At 44.4% G+C, this 13207-nt stretch overlaps 1 protein-coding gene across 1 annotated transcript; it reads right to left on the reverse strand.

Moving 5' to 3' along the window:
* Positions 1 to 708: 708 nt before the first annotated feature.
* Positions 709 to 7582, reverse strand: LOC142257439 (jeltraxin-like). The gene is made up of 4 exons (XM_075329550.1): positions 7521 to 7582; positions 7327 to 7363; positions 7178 to 7235; positions 709 to 1502 (listed from the first exon to the last, which is right to left on the reverse strand). The coding sequence occupies exons 3-4, from the start codon at positions 7233 to 7235 to the stop codon at positions 889 to 891; spliced, it is 672 nt and encodes a 223-aa protein (XP_075185665.1). The 5' UTR covers positions 7327 to 7363; positions 7521 to 7582; the 3' UTR covers positions 709 to 888.
* Positions 7583 to 13207: the final 5625 nt, after the last annotated feature.

The raw sequence follows: 13207 nt of genomic DNA on the forward strand, positions 1-13207 counted from the left end.
AACTATAGGATGTGAACACAGCCTAAAATTGAGTTGGCCATCTTACTGCCACTGATTCGCAGCTCCTTCATCGACAGTGGATGGGCATCTCCATCTAGTGTATCACACAATAGAGTGATCTTAATGACATTTCTATCTTTAACTATAGGATGTGAACACAGCCTAAAAATGAGACTGCCATATTACTGCTACTGGTTCGCAGCTACTTCATTGGCATTGGTTGGTCACCTCCACCTATCAGACATGACATGTTCTTAATCTCAATGACATTTGTATCTTGAACTAGAGAGTGTGAACAAACACAGCCTAAAACTAAGACAACCCTATATGCAGCTCCTTCATTGGCATTGGTTGGAAACCTCCACCTATCAGACATGAGATGTTCTTAATTTCACTGACATTTGTATCTTAAAGTAGAGAATGTGAACACAGCCTAAAACTAAAATGACCCTATATGCTGCCCCAGTTTTGCAGCTCCTTCATTGGCAGAGGTTTGGTACCTCCACCTATCAAACATTAATAATCTTTGAGATGTTTATACTCTCAATGTGTTTTTTGTTTTGAAGAAAAGGATGTACACCACAAGTGAACACAGCCTACAACTAAGAAGCTCCATATATTACCCCTGAACGGCGGGGGAGGGGAGGATGCCGTGTATTTGAAGTCTACTGTATATGACTAGAATAAAAAGGACAAGAAAACAGAGGCTATGCAAAAGATGGGATTTATTAATCAGTAGGATACAGTAAAGAAATGGCAAACGCCCAATAACATTGCCTGAAGAAGTGAAGCCGACCATGTATACAGGGAATTCTACAGTATACATCATTATGAAGCCAGAATTGATTTACCAGAAGATTATGGGTAAAAATAGGGAAATAAATGGGCTCACAAAGGAAAGTACTGGTGTTTCAAGATAGAAACATCCCCTTTGGCTGTATATGTTCCAGATGCCCAGTTATAGATATTCCCACATAGACTTGACTTGTTGGACAAATAGGCCCGTATAGCTTTAGGGGACAGAACATAATTCCACATATTGACATCAGAAAGTTCTCCCACGAAGGACTGGCCACTTGAGAAGCCACCACCAAAAGAGTCCTGCTCCTGGCCGAGGACGACGCTCATCACCGGACCAATCAGGGATCTGTTTGTAGTGACTCTCCTGGGGTAGCGTTTGCCGTTGATCCACAGTTGGAGCAGTCCGGTGGCGGCGTTCCAGGTGACACAAGTGTGTTTCCAGTCCAGAACATCGGGATCCACCCTGAAGTAAATATCTTCATTATTTATGGAGATGCAGATTTTGTTTGGGGGATACGGATAGATTAGCAAAGCGTTGTCCTTTCTGTGCATCGCTAAAGAAAATAGGGAGTGCTCGCGGGTAAGCTCCGTGTACGAGCGCATACACACAGTGACCTGATGTAAGGCCTTCCCCGCCGCGTGCAGGGTCACATAGTCAGTGTACGACGTCTTAGGGAAAAGCATGATGGTCTTAGCAGTAGCTGGAACAGACAAAGAATGGGATATTAATGATAACTGTCTAGAAAATAGTCATCAAGAGCTTCAACATCATCATCTCCATAATCATCATCATCTCCATAATCATCATCATCATCAACTCCATAATCATCATCATCTCCATAATCCTCATCTCCATAATCATCATCTCCATAATCATCATCATCATCAACTCCATAATCATCATCATCTCCATAATCCTCATCTCCATAATCATCATCTCCATAATCATCATCATCTCCATAATCATCATCATTATCTCCATAATCATCATCATCATCTCCATAATCATCATCATCTCCATAATCCTCATCTCCATAATCATCATCTCCATAATCATCATCATCATCTCCATAATCATCATCACCATCATCTCCATAATCATCATCATCATCAACTCCATAATCATCATCATCTCCATAATCCTCATCTCCATAATCATCATCTCCATAATCATCATCATCATCTCCATAATCATCATCATCTCCATCATCATCACCATCATCTCCATAATCATCATCATCATCAACTCCATAATCATCATCATCAACTCCATAATCATCATCATCATCTCCATAATCATCATCATCTCCATAATCATCATCATCTCCATAATCATTGTTGGGGTCGGGGGACAGTTTCCCCGTCGCGAGGGCTGCTCGGGGAGATCGCGCTTGGATCCGGTGCTTTTTATCCCCAGGATCACATGGGGCCAAATCTTCGCCCGCCCCCCCTTGTTTTTTTTTACAGCACTTCACCTTTTTGGGGGCGGGGCTTCACTTTTCGCGCCTTCACTGCTCGGGAAGACGACTCGAGCGGGAAATCTTCGCGCCCAAAATGGGGGATCTTCAGATTTTTCAGCGGGACGCCGCTGACGGGGATCACAAGGCGCACTTCTACCGGTAAGTAGACTGGTTCAATCCTGTTCGTGACGCCAAGTTGTCAGGGGCGGGGGCCAGTTTTCCCTTCGCGGGGGCTGCTTGGGGAGATCGTGCTCGGATCCGGTGACTTCTCCTCGGTGGCTCGAGCGGGCCATACCCGGGGCTCGAGCAGCGCTCCTCGCCCATGAGTGAAAAGGGGAATTGGATTTTTGGGATATATAGAATTCATGACGCCACCCACGGGTTGTGGTGATGGTGGGCACCACCGCTGCTGGTGACGGGGCTCCCGGGAGCGATGGCGGAGAGCAGCTAGGTGACGACCCCTCCGTGGGTAGGCGCTGCTGGTCCCGACGCCCGGTAGGAGGGAGAGTTCTGTAGGATGGGTTTGCAGGGTGCAGTGTTACGGTGCAGCGCAGTGTGGTGCCGGATGGCACAGGTGTACTCACTCAGACACAGATGGAGAGAGTCTCTGGTAAACCAAACGGCTGGATGGACGGGGCCCGCAGCCAGCTGCAGTGTTCTCCCTGGATGGGTTGATGGTGGCTGTCGTTTCCCTGCACCTGTGTTTTGTATCTTGACTCCAATGCCTGGGCACCGGTAGTCCGCTCCCCGGCGTATACGTGTTGGAGGAGCCCGTTTGCCCGCAGACGTTGGCCCTATGGATCTCTGGCCCTTGGCGGTGGCGCTTATCTGGAATGGTTGGGCTGTTGCCTTCAATCTGGACTTGGGTGGGAATGAACCCCTGAGCTCCAGACCACAATCAGTAAATTTGACTAAAGGGTGGCTTCAACCACCGCCCGACCCCGGTCCTACGGTTCCGCTGACCGTCACCAACTCCTGCAGACGGCCACCACCGTCTGCCTACCTTGCTGGAAGTGCCTGGGCTCCAACCCAAACACCAACAGTTTCACTCCTCACTCACTACTGACCACAACTGGACTGACTACTGTGTTTTCCCGCCTCCAGGCCTGTGAACTCCTCAGTGGGCAGGGTCAACCGCCTGGCTCCGCCCCACCTGGTGTGGACATCAACCCTGGAGGGTGGCAACAAGGATTTAATGTGTGACTGGTGTGACCTGTCCAGGGAAGGGGGGGGTGTATGATGTTGTGTCTGTGACTACCTGGCTAGGCCAGGGCGTCACATCATCATCATCATCATCATCTCCATAATCATCATCATCATCATCTCCATAATCATCATCGCCATCATCATCATCATCAACTCCATAATCATCATTGTCATCATCATCATCAACAAAATAGTCATCAAAACGCTTCAACATCATCATCATCATGATCATCATCATCATCATCATCATCATCATCAAAACAATCAACAAAATATGAGTAATAGTAACAGTGCTCCCATAATATGAATTGTCACAGTGCCCCATAAGAGTAAAAATCACTCTCCCCCTAAACAGTGATAATCACAGTGCCCCATAACAGTAATAGTCACAGTGCCCCATAACAGTAATAGTCATAGTGTCCCCATAACAGTAATAGTCATAGTGTCCCCATAACAGTAATAGTCACAGTGCCCCATAACAGTAATAGTCACAGTGCCCCATAACAGTAATAGTCATAGTGTCCCCATAACAGTAATAGTCATAGTGTCCCCATAACAGTAATAGTCATAGTGTCCCCATAACAGTAATAGTCACAGTGCCCCATAACAGTAATAGTCATAGTGTCCCCATAACAGTAATAGTCACAGTGCCCCATAACAGTAATAGTCATAGTGTCCCCATAACAGTAATAGTCATAGTGTCCCCATAACAGTAATAGTCACAGTGCCCCATAACAGTAATAGTCATAGTGTCCCCATAACAGTAATAGTCATAGTGTCCCCATAACAGTAATAGTCATAGTGTCCCCATAACAGTAATAGTCATAGTGTCTCCATAACAGTAATAGTCACAGTGTCCCCATAACAGTGATAGTCACAGTGCCCCATAACAGTAATAGTCACAGTGCCCCATAACAGTAATAGTCATAGTGTCCCCATAACAGTAATAGTCACAGTGTCCCCATAACAGTGATAGTCACAGTGTCCCCATAACAGTGATAGTCATAGTGTCCCCATAACAGTGATAGTCACAGTGTCCCCATAACAGTGATAGTCACAGTGCCCCATAACAGTGATAGTCATAGTGTCTCCATAACAGTGATAGTCACAGTGCCCCATAACAGTGATAGTCACAGTGCCCCATAACAGTGATAGTCATAGTGTCCCCATAACAGTAATAGTCATAGTGTCCCCATAACAGTAATAGTCACAGTGCCCCATAACAGTGATAGTCATAGTGTCCCCATAACAGTGATAGTCATAGTGTCCCCATAACAGTAATAGTCATAGTGTCCCCATAACAGTGATAGTCACAGTGTCCCCATAACAGTGATAGTCATAGTGTCCCCATAACAGTGATAGTCATAGTGTCCCCATAACAGTGATAGTCACAGTGCCCCATAACAGTGATAGTCACAGTGCCCCATAACAGTGATAGTCATAGTGTCCCCATAACAGTAATAGTCATAGTGTCCCCATAACAGTAATAGTCACAGTGCCCCATAACAGTGATAGTCATAGTGTCCCCATAACAGTAATAGTCACAGTGCCCCCATAACAGTGATAGTCACAGTGCCCCATAACAGTGATAGTCACAGTGCCCCATAACAGTGATAGTCATAGTGTCCCCATAACAGTAATAGTCATAGTGTCCCCATAACAGTGATAGTCACAGTGTCCCCATAACAGTGATAGTCACAGTGCCCCATAACAGTGATAGTCATAGTGTCCCCATAACAGTGATAGTCACAGTGCCCCATAACAGTGATAGTCACAGTGCCCCATAACAGTGATAGTCATAGTGTCCCCATAACAGTAATAGTCATAGTGTCCCCATAACAGTAATAGTCACAGTGTCCCCATAACAGTGATAGTCACAGTGCCCCATAACAGTGATAGTCATAGTGTCCCCATAACAGTGATAGTCACAGTGCCCCATAACAGTGATAGTCATAGTGTCCCCATAACAGTAATAGTCATAGTGTCCCCATAACAGTAATAGTCACAGTGCCCCATAACAGTGATAGTCATAGTGTCCCCATAACAGTGATAGTCACAGTGTCCCCATAACAGTGATAGTCATAGTGTCCCCATAACAGTGATAGTCATAGTGTCCCCATAACAGTAATAGTCATAGTGTCCCCATAACAGTAATAATCACAGTGCCCCATAACAGTGATAGTCACAGTGCCCCATAACAGTGATAGTCATAGTGTCCCCATAACAGTAATAGTCATAGTGTCCCCATAACAGTAATAATCACAGTGCCCCATAACAGTGATAGTCACAGTGCCCCATAACAGTGATAGTCATAGTGTCCCCATAACAGTAATAGTCACAGTGCCCCCATAACAGTAATAGTCAGTGTCCACATAACAGTGATAGTCACAGTGCCCCATAACAGTAATAGTCACAGTGCCCCATAACAGTAATAGTCACAGTGCCCCATAACAGTAATAGTCACAGTGCCCCATAACAATAAGGAATAACGTTTGGGACACCATTCTAAGTCTGAACTGGGTGCAAAAACCTAAAAAAACATCACTGTGGGGAGATAAGGTATGCACACGAGTGACTATGTAAGGGGAATACATGGAATAGCAGAAACTGCTGTGTGAATACTGACTTGAAAAATCCAATAGCTATATGTAAGAGTGAATATGTGAAAAATGGAATCTGCATTACTGCAGTTTTTTAACTGCATGAGAGGACACACACAAGCTAGGGACCCCAACGTAGAGAAATACTTTGGCGTAGTGTTGGGGCTCTTCTGCATTGATCAATTCAGTAGCTAAATTTCTCTTTATTCATATGTTCATAGCAGTAATGCAGGTTCCATTTTTCACATTTTCACTCTTACATATAGCTATTGGATTTTTCAAGTCAGTATTCACACAGCAGTTTCTGCTATTTCATGTATTCCCCTTACATAGTCACTGGTGTGCATACCTTATCTCCCCATAGTGCCCAATAACAGTGATAGTCACAGTGCCCACATAACAGTAATAGTCACACTGCCCCATAACAGTAATAGTCACAGTGCCCCCATAACAGTAATAATCACAGTGCCCCATAACAGTAATAGTCACACTGCCCCATAACAGTAATAGTCACAGTGCCCCCATAACAGTAATAATCACAGTGCCCCATAACAGTAATAGTCACAGTGCCCCCATAACAGTAATAATCACAGTGCCCCATAACAGTACTAGTCACAGTGCCCCCATGGCTGTGATTGGTCTCCCACAGTCATGTTGGGGTGGGGGTCTCCTCTGTGTCGTCCTTTTCCATTGTTACAAATCCACGATCTCTTGTTATTCCATCCCCAGATTTCGGCACTGAAGCCAATCTGTGCTCTATGATCACATGATGGGGTGAAATATGTCCCCCTGAAGCTTGTGACCTGTGTGACGTGGTCACAGTGGGATGGTCGTGGTCGTACATTTTGCATGAGGTCAGTCTAAGGCTTGCTATCAGCCTCATGCCAATGGAATTCCAAAAATTTGGATGGGGAAACTGTATGGCGATATTATTGGTCTTATTAGCACCTGGATAGTGTTACCATACACTTGTTCCTCGCACAAAAAGTGAGCACATGTATCTCCCTGACTTTGCAATTTGCCATTTTTCCTATTCCTCTATTTTTTTTCCTAATACAACAATGACTTATATTAATATAGGCTATAAGATATAGGATATAAGGATCGTACCTTCTTGCACATGGCAGCTTCCGATGAAAAGGCACAAGAAAATGAAAAGAAACTTCATCTACAAAACAACAAAAAAAAGATAAAAAACGCTAAATAAAAATAATCTCAATAATGTGAATTATATACGATACGATATCTGCCCATCTTACCTTTTTCTTTTATCAACCAATGGACTTTTGTAAGCGTCTGTAAAGAAAGCAGAAAATAATATTACAATGTATCAATAATCAATAAAATGCAAAAAAAGTACAAATATCACAAATTACAAGGATAAAAAAGCAAAAACATCATATAAAACAATAGAAAAAAAAACGCAAAATGGGTGCATAGATTGAAGCGATACCCTGTTTTCTTTTTCTTGGTGGGTGGTAAGTATATAGACTCTTCTCTCTCTATATATATATACTTCATACGGGTATACAACAGTAAGAAAAAGTCGTTTTTGGAAGCTCTGCCCAGGAATCTGTGTAAGATAAGATAAGGACAATTGCTTTACTACCTGTGTGGGTTTGACAACCTCAAATTAGCAAAAGTCAGAAGTTGGTATTGATGATTTCTACACTACTGCAGCTTCTGCTTTGTTTAATACTATAGTTAAAGGGGATTTGTCACCAAGTCAAAACTGCTAATTTTTTGTTTGGATTTTATTCCCCACATTCCACTGAGCATTCTGCTTTTTGTTTTTTCACAATCCGTCATACGGTTCCCGAGATATGAGCCATTTTAGTTTGTCCTAATAACTAAGGTCTTCAACAATGGGGGAGTAGCTCACACCATTATCTGGGGGCGTGTCTTAACACTGCACTGTAATCCCACCACTTCATAAATATTAGCTCTAAATAAAAAGTTCTATATCTCCGGAACCGTATGACGGATTTAAACGAAATAAAAAATGGGATACTCTGGAGGGCAGCGGGAATACGATAAGAACAAAAACTGGACACTTTTATCCTCATGACAGAGACGCTTTAAAGGGGTGTTCCAGCCTAAATAAGTCACTATCTGCTGGTTAGATGTGTAGTGTGAGTCAACCCTCAATGAGTGAGACAAAATTATGCTGCACCTTTTCCTTTTTTGCATCTGTAAGACCATGTTCATATGTGTTCTGCAGGTGTCCGCAACAAACTACTCAGTAAAAATGTTCTCTGGTTTTTGTATTTATGCTGTGTTTTTTTATGTGTGTTTTCCCCCTTATTTGTTGAATGTATTTTTTAGGCTACATAAAAGCTTTGTTTCTGCACTTAAAAAAACAACTGTGTTTTTGTTTATATGCTTTTTATATGCTTTTTTTCAGGCTACCCAAAAAAGCCTATAAAGAAAAAACCACCAAAACCACATAATTCGGTAGATGCCAGTTAGGTGAAGTTTTCATGAAATCCCATCCAATTTTCTTGGATAATTAAACGGTAAATGTAACAGATGGTCTGTGCAAAAAAAAAATGCAGCAGAAAAAAGAGCATTTTCGCAACGTGTGAACATGGCCAAAATGTCCAAGCATAGTTGATGTGATTTTGCGAAAGATGCTGCTGAACTTTGCTGTTTTGGTGCTTTTTTTTCTCTATATGGAGCCTGAAATTAAAACCCATGTAAAAAAAAGTGCAGAATCAAGGTTTTTCTGTATTTTAAAAAAAGCTTAAAAAATTCTACCTCACGTCAGCAACAAATATGAAGGAAAATGGTAAAAAAACAGCAAAAAGGTAATATTCAGAGCAGATGGTTTTTGAATCGTTTGGTGCAGAAACATGCAGATGAGAACCAGCAAAAAAATGCAGCACAAGTACATTCAAAATTTAATTATTGTAATTGAATTGAAATGCTATATTGACATGACTTCCGGTTAGGAAGCGTCTGCCTCTGAGCTGAATATCTTTGGTACCATGATGCAGGCGCACCAAAAAGAGCAGAGTGGGTCAGGTCATTGCTGATAAGAGACTTAAGGCCGCTTTACACGCAACGACATCGCTAACGAGATGTTGTTGGGGTCACGGAATTCGTGACGCACATCTGGCCTCGTTAGCGACGTCGTTGCTTGTGAAACGCACGAACGACTGCTAACCATCAAAAATACCATATCGTTGATCGTTGTCCGGTCGCTCTATTCCCGATTATCGTTGCTGTTGTAGGACACAGGTTGTTCGTCGTTCCTGCGGCAGCACACATCGCTATGTGTGACACCGCAGGAACGAGGAACATCACCGTCCCTGCGGCCGCCGGCAATGAGGAAGGAAGGAAGTGGGCGGGATGTTACGGCCGCTCATCTCCGCCCCTCTGCTTCTATTGGGCGGCCGCTTAGTGACGTCGCTGTGACGCCGTACGAATCGCCCCCTTAGAAAGGAGGCGGTTTGCCGGCAACAGCGACGTCGCTAGGCAGGTAAGTATGTGTGACGGGTGTAAGCGATGTTGTGCGCCACGGGCAGCGAGTCGCCCGTGACGCACAACCAACGGGGGCGCGGTACGCTTGCTAGCGACATCGATAGCAATATCGCTGTGTGTAAAGTTCCCTTAACAGAAAAAGGTTGTAAAAGAAAGGGAACCCTGGTTGTGTAGACCTAGGGTGAGGAACAACAGTCAAAGATATGAATATCGAGGGCATGGCGTAGTATACCAGCCATGTCCTAAGAGTTGTTTCCCTGGCATGTTCCTTACTTCCTGTTTTGTTCTTTGTGGTGCAGCCATCTAGGACATCAATGGCACTGATAGTAAGCATCAGCTTCTGAGCAGAATGTCTTTGGTACCATGGCACTGGCCAAATGAGATGAAAGACATAATACACGAGTATAGATTACTGTGGTCCAGTCCGGTCCTTACTTCTTTCCTGGCATGGTGGACACTTTTGGCACCTACTAGTCTTTGCAATTTTGTGCACCTCCCCCAGTGGGCACAAAAGAGAAGACTGGCTGCCAGAGAGACCTCAAGCCTTAGTGTAACCCATCAGGCTTCTTTAACGTGCTTCCTCCTCCAATATTTTTGTTTGCAAGGTCTTTAGAAGATGAACCATCACCGACAGTGCTGCTACTAAAGGCCCCGTTACACGCAACGACATCGCTAACGAGATGTCGTTGGGGTCACGGAATTCGTGATGCACATCCGGCCTCGTTAGCAACGTCGTTGCGTGTGACACGTACGAGCGATGTAAAATACTCACCAAATCGTTGATTGTTGACATGTCGTCCATTTCCCAAATGTCATTGCTCGTGCAGGACGCAGGTTGTTCATCGTTCCTGAGGCAGCACACATTGCTACGTGTGACACGCCAGGAACGACGGACAACACCGTACCTGTGTCCTGACGGCAATGAGGTGGGCGTGACTTTCTGCGCCTGCTCTCCGCCCCTCCGTTTCTATTGGCCGCCTGCCATGTGACGTCGCTGTGACGCCGCACGAACCGCCCCCCTTGGAAAGGAGGCGGTTCGCCGGCCATAGCGACGTCGCTAGGAAGGTAAGTATAGTGTTGCGGGTCCTAGCGATATTGTGCGCCACGGGCAGCGATTTACCCGTGACGCACAAGCAACGGGGGCGGGTGCTTTCACCAGCGACATCGCTAGCAATGTCGCCGCGTGTAAAGCCCCCCTAAGCCATAGAAATTGCTGATGGATAAAGGAATAACTTGCAGATCGCTGAGGATCTGACGGCTTGGTTCCCGAGATTGAGGCTCTGCAGCCTTATCCTGAATGTAGCGGATATGCGCATGCTTTGACTATGGGACTTCGCATGCGCAACTCTGCTTTATTCAAGATGGAGCTGCAAAAACTTTTTTCAGAGTTGGGATCGCTGGGGTTCCAAGTGTGGGAACCCAAAGAGATCACAATAGATAGGGGATAACTTTGTGAATAAACTCTTTAAGGAAACTTTCAAAAATCAATATTGTTCGTGTCAATTTAAATGCCCAGAAAAAAAAATTGTCATCGGACCTTCAATTTTGACTTTTTCAGAGTACTGTCTCATCATTGCCCGCTGAACAAAAAAAAATTCATCTAAATAAATGTACAGAACTAGAGATGGTAACCTGGTATCATATGTCACCATCCGACCAAAGGATCAAAAACACCTAAAAAATATAAAAATGAAAGAGCCACTTGGGATACGTAGGTAAAAGTCTGATTTTGCTAACAGAGCACCTGCTCCAGCATGTTGCACCCCCTGTATCCCCAGGTTCTAATCTGTCATATAGATGCCTCACCTTCTTTTTAATTATCCACTGTTGACTATAATATCTGTGTCTGAACATGCTCCTGCCATGATTGCAAGTTGCATGGAGCCAATGCTGTGGTTGCCACTTGGAAACACAAGGATTCTTGTATTAGGCCCTGTGAGCACGCTGCGGATTTACCGCGGATTTTGGCGCGGATTTGCCGTGGAATTGCTGCAGAAAATGTGTCTAACATTGCTGCAGTCATTCCCCAGCAAATCCTATGGGTTTTAAAAAATGCTGTTCGCACACTGCATTTTTTATACCTGCGGATTTACCCGCGGATTATCCGCTGCGATATTAATGAGCATGTCGCTTCTTTTCTGCAGGTACCTGCGGTTTTTGCCATCAATAATGGTAAAAATACGCAGGGACCAACCTGCGGAAAATCCGCGGTAAATCCGTGGCAAACCGCAGCAAATTGCGGTAAAACCGCATGCGGATTTCGCTGCCGTTTTGGTGTGTTTTTTACCGCGGGTGCAGGATTCTTTAAGAAGGTCCATTTCTTTCTTAAGAAAAAGGCACTTTCTAGCGCGCGCATAGCCTTAAACCTTAATACTGGTGGAACTTATGTTTGCTCAGCCAGTTTCTGTGTTGGCAGTTTATTAGTTAATGGTAATTAGTGCTCTCCTGGAGTCCTGGGTGGGGTTCCTCCCTATATAAACCTCCAGCCGTCAACCTGTGGCTTCCAGTCATAGTCTTGCAAGTCTGGTGTGCAGGTCTCTGCTCCTCAGTGTTACTAGTAGACCGCCTACTTACCTTGGCCTTTCATTTTTGTCTACTGTGTTGGATGTTCTGGTTTGACTTGACCTTCTGACTGCTATAGTCTAGCCAACTCTCCTGGCTGGTGATCACATGCAGCCCCATTACATTAAAGCTGGCCCACTTATATGGATCCACACCAAAACATAGTGGATCCAATGCAGTTTGTTGAAGACCTTCGTAAAATCATGAAACTGGTCTTCCTCTTGAACTTACAATAAACTTACCTGATTATTTTTCCAGTGGTGCAAAAAATGATTTACCTTTAAGGAGAGTTGTAAACTGTGCTTCAGAGTCCATCCATAATCATTAGGGTCCAAGAGCCAACGAATGGCACCCCTCAATTTCCATCTTCGGCCGCGTGCTCCTCACATATGGGCCTTTTCCAAACCTCAAGACCGCCCCAAAGTCTCTTCTGTCGACAAGTTTCTGGAGGCCCTGGGACTCCTTTATAATGCCCCTGACTGGGTAGCATTCACAACATCAAATTGTCAACAGTCCGCCAAGGAAAATGTATTACTGAGGAGTACTATACTAGTTTGGGCGCTAATGACACCCAGTGGAATGACCAGGACTTTCTCCATCAGCTTCACACTGGACTTCCTGACCAAATGAAAGAAGTAAGCACAGTTCCCGCCTCCTGACTCCATTGACTCCGCCATGTCTGGATAGGTGGTTGACCAAATGAGGAGAAGAACGAATTACCGACTGAGCACCTTTATTTAAAACTTGTGGACCTATTACCATTACTGAAGAGTCTATGCAGATTGGGATGATTCCCTCCCATCAAAAGCAAGAGGCCAAGCGAAGAAAACTGGATCTTGGTAACAACAGTGGAGACATCAGATGCTTCCTGCCCAAGACAACAGCTGCCAGCGCCTAGGTGGGTTCGGAGATGCCCTCCTAGGTGCACAGGTATTTCCTTATGATTTTGAAAAATGATTATCTCATGTACAAATATCTGTGAGGCTTCAGGCCTTTATTGATGGTGGTTCGGCAGGAAATTTTGTTGATGCCAAGATGACAAAGTATCTTGGTTATCCCTCACAAAATCTATGTTTTTTGATATTTGATAATATC

Source organism: Anomaloglossus baeobatrachus, chromosome 12 (assembly GCF_048569485.1).
Source record: "Anomaloglossus baeobatrachus isolate aAnoBae1 chromosome 12, aAnoBae1.hap1, whole genome shotgun sequence".
In the NCBI taxonomy this organism is placed as follows: Eukaryota; Metazoa; Chordata; class Amphibia; order Anura; family Aromobatidae; genus Anomaloglossus; species Anomaloglossus baeobatrachus.

Coding starts and splice junctions, on each gene's coding strand:
- LOC142257439 (XM_075329550.1), bottom strand. CDS start 7,235: ATGAAGTTTCTTTTCATTTTCTTGTGCCTTTTCATCGGAAGCTGCCAT. Junction 1,503..7,177: donor AAGCTGCCATGTGCAAGAAG/GTACGATCCTTA, acceptor TGTCTGTTCCAG/CTACTGCTAAGACCATCATG.